This window comes from Microcaecilia unicolor, chromosome 2 (genome assembly GCF_901765095.1).
Source record: "Microcaecilia unicolor chromosome 2, aMicUni1.1, whole genome shotgun sequence".
NCBI lineage: Eukaryota > Metazoa > Chordata > Amphibia > Gymnophiona > Siphonopidae > Microcaecilia > Microcaecilia unicolor.
Genome location: NC_044032.1, coordinates 356,021,121 through 356,041,008, shown reverse-complemented (window position 1 = coordinate 356,041,008; position 19,888 = coordinate 356,021,121). Strand labels below are relative to the sequence as shown.

Genomic DNA, 19,888 nt, shown 5'->3' with positions numbered 1-19,888 from the left:
TGCAAGAGTCCCCAACACAAAGTGTCCCCCACTCGTGCTTTAGTTCATAACCCACTTGCGCCATCACCCCCAGCCTACTTGCCGGTTTAACTTGCTCAAGCCCTGCCGCCCCTTACGGGCCGGCAGACACGCAGGCCTGGGAATAATGTCAGATCTACAAAGCCATGCCCCACAATCCATACTGCGTAGGTGACACTGCCAATACTTACCAGGGGGGAGCCACCAACCACCTGCATACTAGCCATACGTCGGGCAGCCCCTCCCCTCTAAGCTCCCCCCCCCCACCACCCTAATCGCCACTCTGTTGAGTGATACCCGACCCCCCCCCCCCCCGAACGGGTCTGATCTAACCCCTATACTCCCCTGCCGCCCTAGGGCAGACCTCTAAATCACCTCTGACCATCCCTGGTTGTGCAGAAACCCATCACCCTGTCAAGACCCCCATTGCCCTCCGGGTAGAATAAGTTATGGATGTGGCGAAATTTCCACGGCTTTTTCTTTGGGATCAGTGCCCACGGGGAATTATGAAAATAGAAAAAGGGGGAACCGCAAACGGCCCCACGATCCTCCCCAAGCTCAACTCCCCATCCAATTTTTCTGTACAACCTCTCGCAGTCGCGCCACCGACGCCGAGTTCCGTACCCAATTTGACACTACCCGCCCCTTATTCAGGATAATAAACCCCTCCCTAAGCCGTGCTTCCGCGATTGTGCCGCCTTCCCCACCGGATATCGATGGAACCATGGCAGCATCGCATCGACCTGCACCGGCGTAGGGGCTGACCCCCCCCCCCCCCCCCGAACGGGTCTGATCTAACCCCTATACTCCCCTGCCACCCTAGGGCAGACCTCTAAATCACCTCTGACCCCCCGCTCACTTAGCAGGGAGTGTCCCCCCCTGCCCCCTTCTTGGGACATTTCACCGCTGCATGCCCCTGCCCGCAAGTAGAAACAGGCATGTCGGAACTTGCAGTCGGGGAAAAGACATGCTGCTCGATTAAACCGCCAGCAAACATCCTCGGGGTGTTCCAAATCCTGCGCCATCTGTGCCCCCCTCCCCTCTCCTCGTGGGGTGAAAGGACCGATTACTCATATCCGGAGGAATAGCCCCCTCTTCCACACACCCCCGTCCCCGCTACATGGGGGGCCATGTGCACTAGCCACAAATTTATAATTTGGGTCCCCCACGTGATGTGCAGATTCTCTTCCATCTTGTCACAAAAGGCTTCGTCGTAATTCAACCAAGCCCAACCTCCGTAACGCTGAAACGCATCCAAAACCGAATCCACGTATGCCAGCATAAGGCCATACTGACCCCGGTCCCGCCGCCCCCAAACACTTGCGAAGCGTAAAAAGGCACGCATCCAATTGACTATCGTCTTTGCCACCTTGTGCTCCTTCCCCTCCTCTGCCTTCTTATCACTTTTCTTACCCTTTTTAGGCTTTCTACCTTCTAACAGCCTAAATATATCGATACACTTCCAACGTTTGATCCAACTTCGCAATGATCGGGGTACTTGTTCCCATAACTCTGACAACGCCACTAAGGCCAGCAACCCCCTCGCACCCTCTTCCCGGTATCGCTGCTGCGGCGGCTCCTCCTGCCCCCCGCCCTCCACCTGCAAACTATCTGAGGAGGATGTAGAGCCAGAAGAAGAGGAACCCGAAGACGAGGAAGATGTCCTGTCTCTCTTGCCCCTCCCTCGCCGGTCTGCGCCGCCCTCTCCTTCCTCGCTCTTTATGATGTGTCCCCTATTACCGACTCTAGCCGCTCCTGCGCTGGGGATCGCTGTCCCCTCCTCCTCTGCCGGCCGCTTCCTGCTGCTCCTTCCGCATGCTCCGCTTTCCCCACGCTCGCTTGTGTCTTCTCTTGACCAGTCATCCTCGTGGCCCCGGATTGTCCCGCTCGTGCTGTCCCGGGTTGCTCGGGCTCCAGCCCCGACCGACCTGCCGCCTGTACACCAGCATCTGCGGCGTCCCTGCGCACCTGCAATGACAAATGGGAAAAAGCAGCCGGTCCAGCTCACCGTGTACCCCACCTCGTCTCCTGTGCCCCCGTCTCACTACTGCCTGAACTTGCCCATCTGTCCCGCTGTAGTGGGCACCCCCCGCCCCTCGGAGCCGCCCACAGACATGCCGTCTGTGCTGCCCAGGGAGGCATCCCAAGCCTTGGCCACATACCCCATTGATACAGAAGGACCTTACGAGACTGGGAGACTGGGCGGCTAGATGGCAGATGACGTTTAATGTGAGCAAGTGCAAGGTGATGCATGTGGGAAAAAAGAACCCGAATTATAGCTACGTCATGCAAGGTTCCACGTTAGGAGTTACGGACCAAGAGGGGGATGTGGGTGTTGTCGTCGATAATAAACTGAAACCTTCTGCTCAGTGTGCTGCTGCGGCTAGGAAAGCAAATAGAATGTTGGGTATTATTAGGAAAGGTATGGAAAACAGGTGTGAGGATGTTATAATGTCGTTATATCGCTCCATGGTGTGACCGCACCCAAGTATTGTGTTCAATTCTGGTCGCCGCATCTCAAGAAAGATATAGTGGAATTGGAAAAGGTGCAGCGAAGGGCGACTAAAATGATAATGGGGATGGGACGACTTCCCTTTGAAGGTCCCACTTGTGAGGATTATCAGGCTGCTGTCCTTGGAGAATACCTGCTACAGGTAAGTATCTTCGCGTTACAGATAATGCATATTCTGAACATGTTTGGTAGCTCAACATGATCTAAAGCCTGATGGTCATTTGGCAAACTACCATAAACATTGATAAGCACATCATACATTGTATTATTTTGTGCATTGTTTTAATTTTTTGGCACATAATTCTCTGTATGTATGTATGCAGCATGAATGTTACTATCAGCAACTTTTGTGAATTTTATCATGAACACAACAGGCATACTGTGTTTTCATTATGGAACTCTTTTACCTTTCCACACTCTAAAGCTGTTAAAAACGTTTCTGTTTTGAGATGCTTATAGCTAACTTCCCTGATACATCACTGTTGCCTGGAATCACAGTATCCCTGACTGTATTGTATTTCCCCTTCCCCTCTTTTCTGTCAAGCTGTATCATACATATGTGAGTGAAACACAACTTTATGTGAGAAAAATTAGAATAAATCATGTCCCGGGATAGGTCCACACCAGAATGGGTCCCAAATTAGGCCCCAAGTTCACCCCTTTCTAGGGACTTTCCAGAAGTATATATGAAAAACAATGTTTATTCAGCAAAGCAATACAGATAATGTGCCAACAGACGTAAGGATTTTTGGAACAGGTCTAACAACCCTAATACTATTTCTTAAGCTGATACCTAAGATAATAGACTAAAGAGGAATCAGTAGATTGTAACACACACTCTCTACTGTCAAAGGCCACCTTACAATCTCAGCTGTAAATAGTGATTACAGGACTTAAAACATACTGTACATTCTTTGTATGGTAGTAGAGTTGTGTACTTCACAAAAGCAGCAGGAACAGCAAGATGTGGCAGTGCAGGAGGTGGTGCTCTCATAGTTCCTCTTTTGTTGTTCTTGAGATTGATGATGATATTGAACCTCTACCTTTGCATGTGCACCTTTATATAGTTTGGCCCCAATATTAAAAAAAAAAGCTGAACTCCTATAGTTAGGCTTGTAAATTTATGCCCTATTTTGAGCCAGCCCAAATTTCAACTTAACTTAGAAATATAAAAGTTATGGTCATATATTTAGGTCTAATTATAAACAATACCAAAGGAAATATCCTTCTTCCTTTAAACTCAATATCTAATACAAGAATGGAGGAGATATATATAGAATATCATCAGCACAATTCTCCGACCTGGGTCGTGTTATGGATACAACTCATTGCAAGAAGGACTGGACTAAGTGAAAGCTAAGTAGCTACTATACACTAATTTTTTGATAATGCCCATCACAATACAAAAAATAGAAGAATAGAGAAAAAGAGGGAAAAAAAAGAAAAATATTATTTTTTGAATATTTGTTGGGCTGTGGCTACTTTCTTTAGTGGGTTGTTGCCGATGATGAAGCAATCCAGCCTCTGTGAGCTCCATGTAAATTAGAGCCCGAGGCTTCTTGAGGCAACAACTCCTAATTAATTAATTAAAGGAATACATTTTCAGGTCGGAGAATTGTGCTGATGATATTCTATATATATCTCCTCCATTCTTGTATTACATATATTTAGGTCTGCCATTTGTTTGCTTGAATTTATAAGCCTAGTGTTGAAAATAAATTCTAAGTTCGTACTTCTTTTCCCTGCCCCAAATCCACCCCTGTTACCTCCCACTTTTTGTTCTCCTAAATTTGAGTTTAGCCCTAGTAAGTTTTCAAAGAGGCTAATTATGAGCATAACTCTCAGGATCATAACTCCTTTGAATATCAGGCCCTTTGTTATCACTATTGTTCTTCACATCTTGATAGCACTTTATCAGGTGATTGTCCTGAACCCTTTTGTTTTGGCTAAACCTAACCACAGGAAAGTCTCTCAGATCATCTTTGGATATCCCCCAAACCTTATCCAAGGTTGTCTAGATTCTTCCAGACTGAGGCAGATGAGTCACCGGATAGACAGTTTTCATCAAGATCATAGCCATTACTTCTCTGATTCAAAGTTGTTTAGCAGGATCCATTTGACATCATAAACCAGCACCACAAGCTTGGTCAGATTAAGTTCTGTGATACACAGGCTATATTGAGCAAGGGTTTTACCCTCTATACATATTCATTATGATAATCCTGAAAACCTGCTGTGCCTCTAGGAGAGGGTTAATGTAACAGGACCCTCGGCTATGTAAATCAGGAGACGAGGCAACTGGTTCCAAAGGCAGAGACAGCTTTATTGCTAGCAATGTACCGTACTGAGTTCAGTCTCAGGATACTGTGTGTCAGAAATCATCTGGACACTCACATTTATACCTCCCTTCTGGGCCTGCGCATTAGGGCCCCTTATACGTCACAGTTGGCATGCGCAGTAAATATTTGTAGTTCTTGTAGTTCTTACAGTACATACACACGTCATAATACTGAAATATACTAGCAAGGGAAACGAAACTTACCTCCCTGTGTAGCACACACACAATAATCACACAATGCTTCTTTCACAGAGTTGATAAGGCTCACTGGAGCGTAAGGCTCAGAGATGCAGGCTATCTTCTATTCATGTGGCGTCTACGTGCAGGCTGATTCAGTGTGCAAGCCTTGGCAACTAAATGTTACAAGCTGTTATCTACTGCTCCTGCAATCCTGTCTCAAACAGTTATTTAGCTTGCAAGCAGGAGTTGACAGTTTGTGGTTAAGGCACAGTATTAAGGCACAGTGCAAGAAAATGTAAATGTTCAGTAAAACATTCAAGTATGGAATGTGGCACAAAGAAGGCAAAGTCCATAGGTAATATGCACAGAGCTTGAGGCCGTCCTGCCAGTCCAGTGGTTGCTACAGGCCGTATCTAGTGTCCACTCCTACATTAAGAGTAAAGAGCAAAGTTTTACGAGTAATCATACCATAACTCTTGACTGGCTAACTAAAGTATATATTTATCACTGTGTAGTGAAATAGTTGGACAGACTAGATGGATTCGTTGGGTCTCTTTCTGCCATCTTTCTTTGTAGTGGTTGTATGCCATACCTAACAGAATGATTGTGCACTGCTATGAACTGTACCCATTCATTCATCATTTATAGTCCTTAACAGTTTTTTCAGTCTTTTTGCCTCATGAAAGTATGTTACTCATCTTCTTTTCCATTATTTTTTATAAATGATAGTAACATCTTTATTTTAATTTACAATTTTTTTGTTCATAATTATATTTTAAAATTGTTATAATATTGACACCCTCTAAAAATCTGTGTGGCAATCCCCTTTCAGTTTACACAGACGTTTCTATTTATTTTATTTCTATTTCATTTTTTTTTTTTAAGTATAAAGATGTTTGCACTCCAGTATGACTGCTGCCTTGAAACAGTCTCATCCTGCTGTTCATTCTTCAACTGTATGTTATCCTTCAAATTCTATAAAAGTTGCTAAAATTAGATAGAGAGATCCAGATGGCGATCTTGAGCAGGAAGCAGGAGTGGAACGCTCTGCTTGAGGTTTTCATTTCTTACTCTCTTCTGACTGCCTGAGCATAGCCAAAGAGAAAGGCAAGCCGAAGGGACCTTCCCTCTCTAGGCGGGAACCCCCTCTTTGGGGCAAACTTCCATTTCTGCTTTTTTGGTTTCTATGCGACGGGCGTTTCTGTTGCCGGGGCGGGGAAGAGCCCCGGCCTGGAGAGCGAAACTCGCTCAGCCCGCAACGAACCTATAACTCCCCCACCGCCACAAGTAGACAGGGCCGGAGTACCGAGTGAAAGTATAGACTCGAAGGGACGGCAGACCCCGTTGAAAAAGATGGCAGAAGATCGGTCTTTGTTGGGGGATATCCAGGTTTCGCCAGGATCGGCGTTAGGAGAAGTACAACGAGGGGGACCCCGGAACGGTAGTCTCGAGGAGGAAGCCTCGCTGTGTTGCGATGGCGATTCAGCCCCTGGTGAAAACCCAGGAAATATCCCTGGACTCTATTTGGACGGCTCTTGAAGCCCTACACAAGGTTCTGTACTTCCTTTATTTCAGTTTCATTGAAGAACTCTAGACAAGTAAAAGACCTTAAGAAAAAGTTGAAGCGATTTCTGTTAAACAGAGTTGCATGGAAAACGATATAGTAAAAATTCAAGAACAGGCAATCTCAATGGCAGTGAGATTCGTTTGATTATCCATAGAAAAAACTTGAAAATCTAGAAAATTCTTCAGAAATTTAAACTACGCTTATTAAACTGTTCCTCAAACACACTATATTCTGCTAGGAGAGCTGTTTAATAAACTTTTGAAGGAGATTTTCAATGAGCCAGAAGATTCTTTACCTCCACTGAGCAAAAAAAATATTACCTTAAATTACAGAGGAAAAAATTCGCAATCGGCTCCTACTGAGTTACAAACATCTTCCTGAATCTCGGATGTATCCGGATTATTGGAGCAATCTCAGGAAGAAATTAAACTCGTGCTACTTTGATATTTCCTTTGTCTTATACAAGATAAAGAGGCTCTATTAAGTTGTATTTTAAGAATTTACAGCCTCAGTTTATGGGAGATAAGATTTTGATGTTCCCAGATATTTCTAAATGGACCCAGCAAAGGAGAAAGAAATTTCTGGAATATTGAGAGCAGAATCAGTGGAAATAGAAGCTATTTTTCAATTAAGGGTTTCCATGCAAATGTTTAATTTTCTTCAAGAATAACAGATATATATTTTATGAACCTGAACAATTGTCTAGATTCTTACTTATGCATGGGAAAAAGAACTGACCAAATAAATGTTGGAATTATAGTCAAGATGAAAATTCAGGAAAACCGCCTGCTCTAACTTTAAATGTTAATTATTTCCACTTTAACCACTTCCTTTGGTGACAATTGGACTCTCTCTAATTTATGGACTGCTGAAAATCAATGTTTGTATAATTTCTTTTGGAATTTAATATCTGGAATAACTTTACCTTTTAAGTTATTTAAAAACATTGATGTATCATTCAAAGAGTGTTATCTTTGTTTAAAATCAAAATTAATAAAGAAATTTAAATTAAAAAGTTGCTAACATTTTGTGCTCAATTTATGGGTGCACTTTTACTGAATAATGAGCCAATTGACAGTGAGGCCTAATGATCTAGAAATTACACATGTAAATTTAGGTGCTGAGATGGCAAACATAAAAATTATGCGTGGCTCCAAAAAGGGGACGCAGCCATGGGAGGGTCATGGGCAGTTCGAGGGCTGTTCCTTAATTTACACACATTTTTATACAATAAAGGGGATTCATGCCTAATTTGGGCATGGGATGTACACCAAAGTTTCATTGGTGTAAATGGCCGTGCCTAATGTAGTCATGGTTCCTGGTGCTAAGATTCTATTCTATTCTATAAATAGTTCCTAACTAGGGGCCCCTGTTTACTAAGCTGTGCTAAAGGCACTCTAGCATTTTAGCACACGCTAAACACATGGAGGTGCATAATCAAACTAGGGTGCCACAATTTTTTCCTGGGGTCGTCCTCGCAGGACGACTCCATGAAGGGGCGGGGAAACTCGTATTATCGAAAACAAGATGGGCGTCCATTTTTCGTTTTGATAATACGGTCAGGGACGCCCAAAATCTCAACATTTAAGTCGTCCTTAGAGATGGTCGTCCTCGGTTTTTGGCGATAATGGAAACCGAGGATGCCCCATCTCATGAAACGACCAAATCTAGCCATATGGTCGTGGAGGAGCCAGCATTCGTAGTGCACTGGTCTCCCTCACATGCCAGAACATCAACAGGGCACCCTAGGGGGCACTGCAGTGTACTTCAGAAATTGCTCCCGGTGCATAGCTCCCTTACCTTGTGTGCTGAGCCCCCCCAACCCTCCCCCAAAAAACCCTACTCCCACAACTGTACACCACTACCATAGCCCTAAGGGGTGAAGGGGGGCACCTACATGTTGGTTACAGTGGTTTTCTGGTGGGTTTTGAAGGGCTCACATTTACCACCCAAGTGTACCAGGTAGGGGGGAGGATGGGCCTGGGTCCGCCTACCTGAAGTGCACTGCAACCCACTAAAACTGCTCCAGGGACCTGCCTACTGCTGTGATGGAGCTGGGTATGACATTTGAGGCAGGCATAGAGGCCGGCAAAAAAAAATTAAGTTTATTTTTTAGGGTGGGAGGGGGGTGGGTGACCACTGGGGGAGTAAGGGGAGGTCATCCCCGATTCCCTCCGGTGGCTATCTGGTCAGTTTGGGCACCCTTTTTAGGCTTGGTTGCAAGAAAAAATGGACCAAGTAAAGTCGGCCAGTACTCGTCAGGGACGCCCTTATGTTTTCAGTATTGGCCGAGGACGCCCATCTCTTAAGCACGCCACAGTCCTGCCTTTGCTACAGTGCCGACACGCCCCCGTGAACTTTGGTTCGTCCCCCAGGCGACATAAAGCAATTGAGGGTGCCCAAAATCGGCTTTCGATTATGCCGATTTGGGCGACCCTGAGAGAAGGACGCCCATCTCCCGATTTGTTGTCAGAAGATTGGGCACCCTTCTCTTTCGAAAATAAGCCTGTAAGTCACCCGACGAACATATTGGGCGACTCTAGGATTTAGCATGTGCTAAAAATGCTAGGCACACCATAGCAACAGAGCCCTAAATGTCATTTATAGATTGGGAGTAGGTGCTATTTTTTTCATCACCAATTTTTTAGGCACCATTTATGAATTTAGTCCTATGTGTTTGTACTGCTTGTATCAGAATGGTGTCAGTGTATAAGCTGTGCATCATTCTCAATTTGCATAGATCCAAAATGTGAAGGTTATTTAAGTCTTAATAGATTTCTATTAAAAAAAAAAAAAAATAAAATCACAGCACATGGTCAGCATTTCATGTAAAAAGCAGGCTGGAATGTTTACAAATATTCAGGATATTCAGTGCTGTCCACTACCTGGTGATAGGACTGCCAACCCTGGTGCTATCTGGATAACAGTGATATTTACTGCTGCTGTCTGGATAACTATCCAGAAAACTTAAGACATCATATTTTTGGTCTTAAGCTGTACTGATATTATCTGGCAAGTGGTGCTGAATATTGCTGCTATCTGAATAATTCATACTATACCCATACACTGTCCTAGGCGCTATCCAGATAACTGCTTTGAATATTGAGCTATCAGAATTTGTGATATTTATTTATTTATATTTGCGTTTGTTTGTTTGTATTGCTGACTTGTATTGTTGCTGTAATGGGGATCAGTTAATTGGGGGCAGGTCTATAAATTGACACCAAGATGTAGTTCTCACAATAAGGTGTACAGTGGTGGAAATAAGTATTTGATCCCTTGCTGATTTTGTAAGTTTGCCTACTGACAAAGACATGAGCAGCCCCATAATTGAAGGGTAGGTTATTGGTAACACATGAGAGATAGCACATCACAAATTAAAATCCGGAAAATCACATTGTGGAAAGTATATGAATTTATTTGCATTCTGCAGAGGGAAATAAGTATTTGATCCCCCACCAACCAGTAAGAGATCTGGCCCCTACAGACCAGGTAGATGCTCCAAATCAACTCGTTACCTGCATGACAGACAGCTGTCGGCAATGGTCACCTGTATGAAAGACACCTGTCCACAGACTCAGTGAATCAGTCAGACTCTAACCTCTACAAAATGGCCAAGAGCAAGGAGCTGTCTAAGGATGTCAGGGAGAAGATCATACACCTGCACAAGGCTGGAATGGGCTACAAAACCATCAGTAAGACGCTGGGCGAGAAGGAGACAACTGTTGGTGCCATAGTAAGAAAATGGAAGAAGTACAAAATGACTGTCAATCGACAAAGATCTGGGGCTCCACGCAAAATCTCACCTCGTGGGGTATCCTTGATCATGAGGAAGGTTAGAAATCAGCCTACAACTACAAGGGGGGAACTTGTCAATGATCTCAAGGCAGCTGGGACCACTGTCACCACGAAAACCATTGGTAACACATTACGACATAACGGATTGCAATCCTGCAGTGCCCGCAAGGTCCCCCTGCTCCGGAAGGCACATGTGACGGCCCGTCTGAAGTTTGCCAGTGAACACCTGGATGATGCCGAGAGTGATTGGGAGAAGGTGCTGTGGTCAGATGAGACAAAAATTGAGCTCTTTGGCATGAACTCAACTCGCCGTGTTTGGAGGAAGAGAAATGCTGCCTATGACCCAAAGAACACCGTCCCCACTGTCAAGCATGGAGGTGGAAATGTTATGTTTTGGGGGTGTTTCTCTGCTAAGGGCACAGGACTACTTCACCGCATCAATGGGAGAATGGATGGGGCCATGTACCGTACAATTCTGAGTGACAACCTCCTTCCCTCCGCCAGGGCCTTAAAAATGGGTCGTGGCTGGGTCTTCCAGCACGACAATGACCCAAAACATACAGCCAAGGCAACAAAGGAGTGGCTCAGGAAGAAGCACATTAGGGTCATGGAGTGGCCTAGCCAGTCACCAGACCTTAATCCCATTGAAAACTTATGGAGGGAGCTGAAGCTGCGAGTTGCCAAGCGACAGCCCAGAACTCTTAATGATTTAGAGATGATCTGCAAAGAGGAGTGGACCAAAATTCCTCCTGACATGTGTGCAAACCTCATCATCAACTACAGAAGACGTCTGACCGCTGTGCTTGCCAATAAGGGTTTTGCCACCAAGTATTAGGTCTTGTTTGCCAGAGGGATTAAATACTTATTTCCCTCTGCAGAATGCAAATAAATTCATATACTTTCCACAATGTGATTTTCCGGATTTAATTTGTGATGTGCTATCTCTCACTGTTACCAATAACCTACCCTTCAATTATGGGCTGCTCATGTCTTTGTCAGTGGGCAAACTTACAAAATCAGCAAGGGATCAAATACTTATTTCCACCACTGTACCTAGCATCAGTTCTTTAATAACTATTATAAAATGCTGCCATGAAGTTGCTGTGGCTTGCCAAACATTTGTTGCACCATGGCTGGTGTAAGTTGGCATGCTTGTTTACACCATACAACACATGCGATTGATAATCTACTATAATAAAACGCACCCTGAACGTTCTGAGGACAAAGGTTCTGAACTCACAGCACAACGATAAAGGGTTCGTAAGTTCATGGTGGTGAAGCCATCCCACTGACTATGACTCTGTGCCCCGCCCTCGGCGTCAAACGTCATGACGTCGTACGAACCCTTTAACGTTATGCTGTGAGTCAGAACCTATGTCCTCAGAATGTTCAGGGTGCGTTTTATAATAGTAGAAGTCAACGAACAAATCACAACCAAGCAGGGGGAGGAGTAGGGAAACACGCGGAGCGAGTTTCCCTACTCCTCCCCCTGGATGTCCAACACCCACCCACCACGCTGCCCCCCCCCCCCCAAAGCCACCCACGAAAAACTGGAAAAAAAAAAGAAGCCCCGCTTCCACATGCTTGGAGGTGCAACACCCACCCCCGCGCCGCCCCCCTTGAGCCACCCACGAAAATCCAGGGAAAAAAATAAGTCCCACTACAAAATGCAGAAGAAGCAACACCCACCCCACCCCTACCCACCCACCGTCGCATAGCTTTGCCGCCGGGGAACCCGAAACCCCGCCAGAACAAGTCCTGTCTTCTGACTCCGGCGTGATCTTCAGCTTTACTTGCCTCTGCAGGCAGGGCTTCTGAGCGTCTGACGTCCTGCACGTGCAGGACGTCAGACGCACAGAACCCCGCCCTGCACAGGCTAGCAATGCTGAAGATCACGCCGGAGTCAGCACAGCACACAACAGAGGACTTCTGCTGGCGGGATTTTGGGTCCCCCGCCAGCAAAACTACGAGACGGTACGGTGGGATGGCGGCGGGAGGGGGGGTGCATCGCGCGGCGGAGGCGGTGACGGCACACAACAAACAACCCCTGAAATCAGCCTCCGCTTCCTTCGATCTTCATCACAGTACAATCCCCCCCCCACAACTGAAATATAAAACACACACACACACTCTCACAACTGGCAGCGCTTCCTGAAACCCCTGCCCCCCCCCCCCACACACAATCACTCATCTGGCAGCGGTTCCTGAACCCCCCCCCCCAAAAAAAAAAAACCTCACAAAAACTTACACACACACTCACTCTCTCATCTGGCAGCGCTTCCTGAAATCCCTGCCCCCCCACACACTCACTCATCTGGCAAACCCCCAACCACCACACACACACTCACTCTCTCATCTGCCAGCGCTTCCTGAAACCCCTGCCCCCCCGCCCACACTCACTCATCTAGCAGCCGTTCCTGCCCCCCCCCCCACACACACATTTACTCACTCTCATTTGGCCACACTTCCTTAACGCCCCCCCCCCCCCCAAAACACACACACACTCACTCTCTCATCTGGCAGCGCTTCCTGAAATCCCTGCCCCCCCCCCCCACACACTCACTCATCTGGCAACCCTCCCCTCAACACACATACACACACTCACTCATTTTCTCATCTGGCAGCGCTTCCTGAAACCCCTGCCCCCCCCACACACTCATCCTCTCCTTTTGCAACACTTCCTGAACCCCCCCCCCCCCAACACACACACACAAACATTCACTCTCTTATCTGGCAGCGCTTCCTGAACCCCACCACACACACACTCACTCTCATGTGGAAATGCACAATAAACCCCCCCCCCCACACACACACTCACTCACTCAACTGCCAGCGCTTCCATACCCCCCCCAACACCCCTCCAACACACACACTCTCTCTCTCACTCTGGCAGCGCTTCCTGAACCCCCCATCCCCCCCCAACCACTCTCTCTCATCTGGCAGCACTTCCTGAAACCCCGTACACACACACACTCACTCTCTCTCATCTGGCAGCACTTCCTGAAACCCCTGCCCCCCCACACACACACTCACTCACTAATCTGGCAGCCGTTCCTAACCCCCCCCCCCCACACACACACACCAACTCACTCTCTCTTCTGAAAGTGCTTCCTGAACCCACGCCCCAAACACACACACACTCATCTGGCAGTGCTTGATAAACCACCCACACACACACACACTCACTCATCTGGCAGCGCTTCCTGAAACCCCCCCACACCCTTCAAAGCTGACCCCCCAACACACACACTCTCATCTTGCAGCGCTTCCTGAACCCCCCCTACCCCCCCCCCCCCCCACATACTCACTGTCGCACACCAATTGCTTGGGTGCAGTGGCGGGAATCTCAGACACCAGAAAGAGAGAGGGGGGCCTGACACCAGAGAGAGAGGGGGAGGGTGGTATCTCTGTCACACACACACACTCTCTTACACACTCTCACAGACAATGTCTTTCTGTCTCTCTCTCACACACTCTATGTCTCACAGTGTATCACATTCACTCTCTGTGTCACACAATCACTCACACACTCGCTTGGTTTCATACACTCAGTCTCACAGAGCATCTGAGTATCACACACACACACACACACTCTCTCACGCACACACTGAATCTGTGTGAAGCACACTCTCTCTCACACTGTGTCTCACATACGCACTTGCACACACTCTCATTCTCACACATACACTCTCTCACAGACACACTCACACCCAGACTCTCTCTCTCTCTCTCTCTCACACACACACACACTCGCACTTATTTATTTATTTATTTATTTGTTGCATTTGTATCCCACATTTTCCCACCTATTTGCGGGCTCAGTGTGGCTTACAATAAGACTTGAATAATAGAAATACATTTGTTACAACTAAGTTATGGATTACATTGAACAGAGTTGTGCGAGGCATTCGAATATCGTTGGTAGTATAACAATGGGACAAAACATAGAGACATTAGAAAGAGACAATGGGAAAAAGGGCATTATTAGGCGCCTAGACATATAGTGTACATAGTTCCGTGGACGAATGTATGGTTGACTGGATAAAGGGATGATGGATCAGATGTGGATGTGTATTGCATTGTGGACAGTGAGTGGTCTCTATGTGTTTTGGCTCTTTCCATACGTTTGTTCGAACAGGTGTGTCTTCAGTAGTTTACGGAAGGAGGCTTGTTCGTTGATCATTCTTAGGTTCTTTCACTCTCTCTCACACACACACTCACTCTCACATACACTCTCCCAAACATACACACTCCGAGGAAAACCTTGCTAGCACCCGTTTCATATGTGTCAGAAACGGGCCTTTTTTACTAGTATTATATAAGTTGTGCGCATTGCTTGATGACATGCCCATGCTCTGATCACATGTATGCCTCTGAAAGTTGCACACTAAGTGGCCCTTTTACTAAGCTGCACTAAGAAACGGGCTTAGTGTGTCCTTACGTGGGCCTTTCCTTTGCGTTAAGCCCATTTTTAGCTCAGCTGTCAAAAAGAGCTAATTTCTATTTGTTTCATTAATAGCTGTGCACTAATGTTAGGATTAGTGTGTGGCCACTAAAAAAATTGTATTATAAAATTATATTAGTATTATAGAATTATTATAGAATTATAGCTACATAATGCAAGGTTCCACAGCTAGGGCTGTTCAGCTTGGAGAAAAGACGGCTGAGGGGAAATATGATAAAAGTCTATAAAATAATGAGTGGAGTGGAAAGGGTAGACATGAAGCATCTGTTTACTCTTTCCAAAAATACTAGGACTAGGGGGGCATTCAATGAAGCTACAAAGTAGTAAATTTACAACGAATTGGGGAAAGATTTTCTTCACTCAATGTGTAATTAAACTCTGGAATTCTTTGTCAGAGAATGTGGTAAAGGCGGTTAGCTTAGTGGGGTTTCCTAAAGGAAAAGTCCATAGACCATTATTAAAATGGATGAGGAAAATCCACTCCTTATTTCTGGGATAAGTGGCATAAAATGTTTTGTACTTTTTTGGGATCTTGCCAGGTATTTGTGACCTGGTTTGGCCACTGTTGGAAACAGGATGCTGGGCTTGATGGACCTTTTGGTCTGTCCCAGTATTGCAGTACTTATGTACCACTTACCACCTCCTACTTAGAAAGCGCTAATGGCTCCCCCATTATAGACACACTAGTAAGTTAGCGTGGTGATAATGTCAGCTTGCTAGCTGATTAGCGCATCCATGCTCATTCTCCACTACTGACACGCTCCCTCCAGAAAAAAATAAATAAATACATAGCACACACACACAACTAACATAGAATGCTTTAGTGTATCTTGCATTAGGCCATTTGTGCTGTGTTAGAAGCCTTTTAGCCTCTAACACAGTTTAGTAAAAGGACCCCTAAGCAACTTATGAATGCTGGTTACAGAATAGCATCTAGCACTTATGCGCTTAATATATGTGCACTGTTGGTGCCTAAATTTAGGCAGCAACTTAGAGAATTGTCTTTCACTTGTAAATTTTCTTTTTGCTATTTGTTTACTTCATCTCAAATAGTTTACTAATGATATAGTTCATCTGTTTTTGGAATAGGTTCTCTTTGGAAAAGTGAAAAAAATTCAACCTGTTTTGGAGAAGAAGAAAGTTGCCTTGGACCCGACACCAAACTTTGATTGTCATATGTCAAGAATTTTACCTTCTGCTAAAGACCCAGTTGATCGTCAAGCCATTTGCTCATCAGTTCGTATATATTTTCTTTTTCAAAATGAATTACACACTAGTCTTGATAGGATACTTTCCCACCCAAATGAAGCCCTAAATTAAGGGGCCCTTTTACCATACAGTGGTAAAAAGTGGCCTTAGCTCACCCTTACATGGGTCTTTCCCACATGCTAAGGCCATTTGTATTTGAGATAAAATGGCCCAATTTCCTATTTTTTATATTATTTGCCACATGCTAATTTTGCCATTAGCACTTGGCCATTAAAACAGATTAGTGCGTAAGCCCTTACTGCTACCTATTTTGTAAGCAGTAAAGGCTCAAGTACTCAGCATTTGCTAATTGGTTACTGCGCAGCAATGTAGCTGTGCTGTTTAGCACAGAACAAGCCCACTTTTCACTCCAGATAATGCCCTCACCACAAAAAAATATATTTTATTTTTTAGCACGTGGGTAGCCCATGTACATCTCAAAATTACCAAGGGATGCCTCAGCGCACCCTCCAGTATGCCATTGTTTGCTTCGGTAAGCTGCATTATTACTAACCACAGCTTTGTAAAAGGGCCCCTAAAATTCCATTCTTTGCTGTTCACTTTTTAAAAAATTCTTTGCGGAAATGAAAGATTTGACTGTGTAGTGCTAAATAAAGTTTAAAAAGCTATAAACAGTAGAAGAGATTATTTAAAGAAATTGAGATTATTTTAAAAAATTGAGGTGTGGGGATAAGATGATGTCAGAATAAGACACGCTGAGAGGTTGTTCCTCTTCCTTCAGCTTACATTTTGATTTTTTTCCTAAAGTTTTAACTGCTTATGCAAAGGGATGGCTCAAGACTAAGGGTGTTCCTCTTCCCCTATCATCATTTCAATCCCAGCACCAAACTGCAATTACCAACTTTACTTACAGGTGAAGGTGCTGCTAGAGCTTGGATGAGCCCCAAGATAGCAAGTGATGTGTCACTTAGCTCTGCAGGTTCTGTTTTCCTCCATATCCTGGGATTATCAATGCTGGATTGCTGAGGCCTAGGGAGGACACCGGAATGGAATCCAGAGTGCCTCACTTACCGGCTCAATCGAGCCCTGATGGAATTGAATCAACTCCAACACCTTGTAGTTCCAGGGTGTTGGTTATGGAGGGATCTACTGAAGGAGTCCTGAGGTTTTGAACCCACGTATTGTTCCGGTTTCACCACTTTGTTTGGAATCTTTACAACATCTAGTAAGACTTTCTGTGGTAATGTTGGGTGCACTTAGGTCAGTGACTGAAAACTTGCATAAGGTGTGCTTTTCATTTGTAGCAATTTCAACTTCTTCAGTAGAGATGTGTGGTAGCTGTGTTAGTCCACTTTTAAAGGTAATCAATAGAAATAAAGCAAAATAAAACGTGGAAAAGAAAAGAAGATGATACCTTTTTTATTGGACATAACTTAAAACAATACAGGAACTTAAGACCTTTGAAGTCAGAATGATTAAATATTTTGACACCCATCAGACAGGACTTAACAAAGATCTGGGTTTTCTAGCCCATTATAAACCATAAAATTGTACTGCTTTGAAAATTGTACTGCTTTGTCACCCTCCTGTCTCCATATGTCGCGTCCCGCGCCCCTACCTGCTCTTCCGCCGCAGGGGGCGGGAGCCAGCGTCCTCCGCGGCGAGGGGTAGCAGCCCGAAGGCCTCAGCGTGGAGTCAGGCCCCGCCGCAGTGATGGCCGTTCCGGCCGGGACTGGAGGCCGGCGACTGCGGCCGCCGGTCTCTCGGTTGCCGGTTGTGGGGGCGATGTTCGCGCCGCCGAAGGAGGCAGCGCCAGGACGCGATGGTCGGCGTCTTCCTCCCTCCTGGGCAGGAGGGTCCAGAGCTCCGCCTCTGAGGCGCCGGATTGGGAGGCCAAGTTGGTGGTCCCGCCTGGGAGATCAGACAGAGCCAATCAGAGGGACTCTGCCGATACCCAGGACCGGATTGGTCGGCTGTTCCTACGGGGGCGGGGCGGCTGATATTGTTCTGTATTTGAAGAGGGGAACTGAGCTAGCACTTGGCTTCAGGTTCTGTTCCCGAAGCCTATCTCCGTGGTTCCTGTGTTTTGGTGTTTTCCTGGTTTTGCGGATTTTGGAATTTGGACTGTTTCCTGGGTATCTCTGTCTAGCTGCCTGCCTCGACCTCCAGCCTGACTTTGACTTCTCTACTGCTGCCGGCCTTGACCTCTTGCCTGACCCCGACTATGCTTTGGCTGCCGGCCCTGATCTGCTGCCAGTCTTTGGACTCTTCCTTCCACCTGCCCGCTTCTCTCCCGGTTCCAGCCCAGGCCAGTCCGGTACCCCGTGGTTCCTGAAGTCCCGTTGACCGCCTGCAGCTGGGGCTCAACCCTTGGTGAACGGCGGTCGCCGCGGGTGAAGACTTGGGGGTTGCGCGCTGTCCTTTGGAGGGTCCTTTTGTGCCTTGCGGGACCTAAGGGCTCACGCCTCCTTGTGGACAAGACACCATACATATCTCACCTTTCCCTCTTCCTGTCTCTCGCCTATCCACCCCCATCCTGTTAGACTGTCACTGGAATGCTTTGATGTTTCACTTATATATACTGTCATCTACCAACATTTGCTTATTTCCGATCTAACGAAGAAGGGCAACCTTCGAAAGCTTAATCAAGAAAATGTATTGTTGATGTCCAATAAAAAAGAATATCATCTTATTTTCTTTTCCATGTTTTATTTTGTTTTATGTCTATTGATTAACTTCTTCAGTAAATAACTGCAGGATATGGACACTGAATTATAGAGCAAGTTTCTCGTATAGATCAACTGTAAAAATCAGTTGACTGTGTTGAAAGCTGTAATATGTACTGTTTCTCATGATAAAACTTTGTTTTGAGGAAAATTATAAAAAAAATTTATCCGTAACTTTAGGCTGCAGTTTTCTTATTTTTCCTTCAATCGGATTTCTATCTGATAACGAATTACTGCTAAATGTTTGACTACGGTCTGCCCTTCTAATGATCAGGTATCATTAAAATGTGTCTGAAATATTGCAAATTATCAGAAGACATTGGTCAAGAACAACATTGTTGGTATTGGTTTGTTTTTCAAAAGGGAGGAAAAGGCTATAATGAAATTTTTCTTTCTGGTGAGAGATTCGTAATTTTTATGGAAAAAAAAATCCAGGTTTTTCTAGACATGATCAAATGGATTCAGTTTAGGAGAAAACAGTTTCTTGAATTAAAACAGCATGTGACCTCACTTGGGCCATGTTCAACTTAGATTTCCTTCTAAATGTGTAATTTCTTTCAGAATAATTTATTTATTTATTTATGTATTTATGAACATTTATACCCCACTTTTTCCACAATAAGCAGACTCAAGTTGGCTTACAATGTACAGGAATCATTACATTACATTAGATAGGGTAAAAGGAACAGGGTAGGAAGGGAAAAGGGAAGAGGGTCTAAAATGGACTGTGGAAGTAGCTGTCAACGCGCAGCAGCTGGAATGGCAATGTAGAAGACCGACCCCGGCCTGGTCCGGTGACTAAGTCAGGCTGCAGGTGGCTCAGGCGGAGCTCGCAGGAAGAAGATCCAAAGGTACTCTGGCCTGTCAAGGGAAACTTCAGAATCCTGGCGTCTGGGCATGGCCCCATTGACTTTGTGGCTTGTGGTCAGATCTTGATGCAGGGAGGACCATCATTTCATCCTCTGCAATTGGCTCCCTCAAGACTAGAGTCCATTGCAATTGTTTTTGGAGATTGCTGTAAGCTCCTTTCCATCCTCCTCTTGACGGAGTAGATTATGGCTTTTCTTCTTCTATA

The 19,888-nt window shown here is 45.5% G+C and overlaps 1 protein-coding gene across 1 annotated transcript in view; it reads left to right on the top strand.

Annotated features, from left to right (window-relative positions):
* TEX15 (testis expressed 15, meiosis and synapsis associated) overlaps positions 1-19,888 on the top strand; it is a 330,552-nt gene that overhangs the window by 71,132 nt on the left and 239,532 nt on the right. Inside the window, 1 exon segment of the mRNA XM_030192116.1 lies at positions 15,968-16,114. Within this exon segment, the coding sequence (XP_030047976.1) occupies positions 15,968-16,114 (147 nt within the window).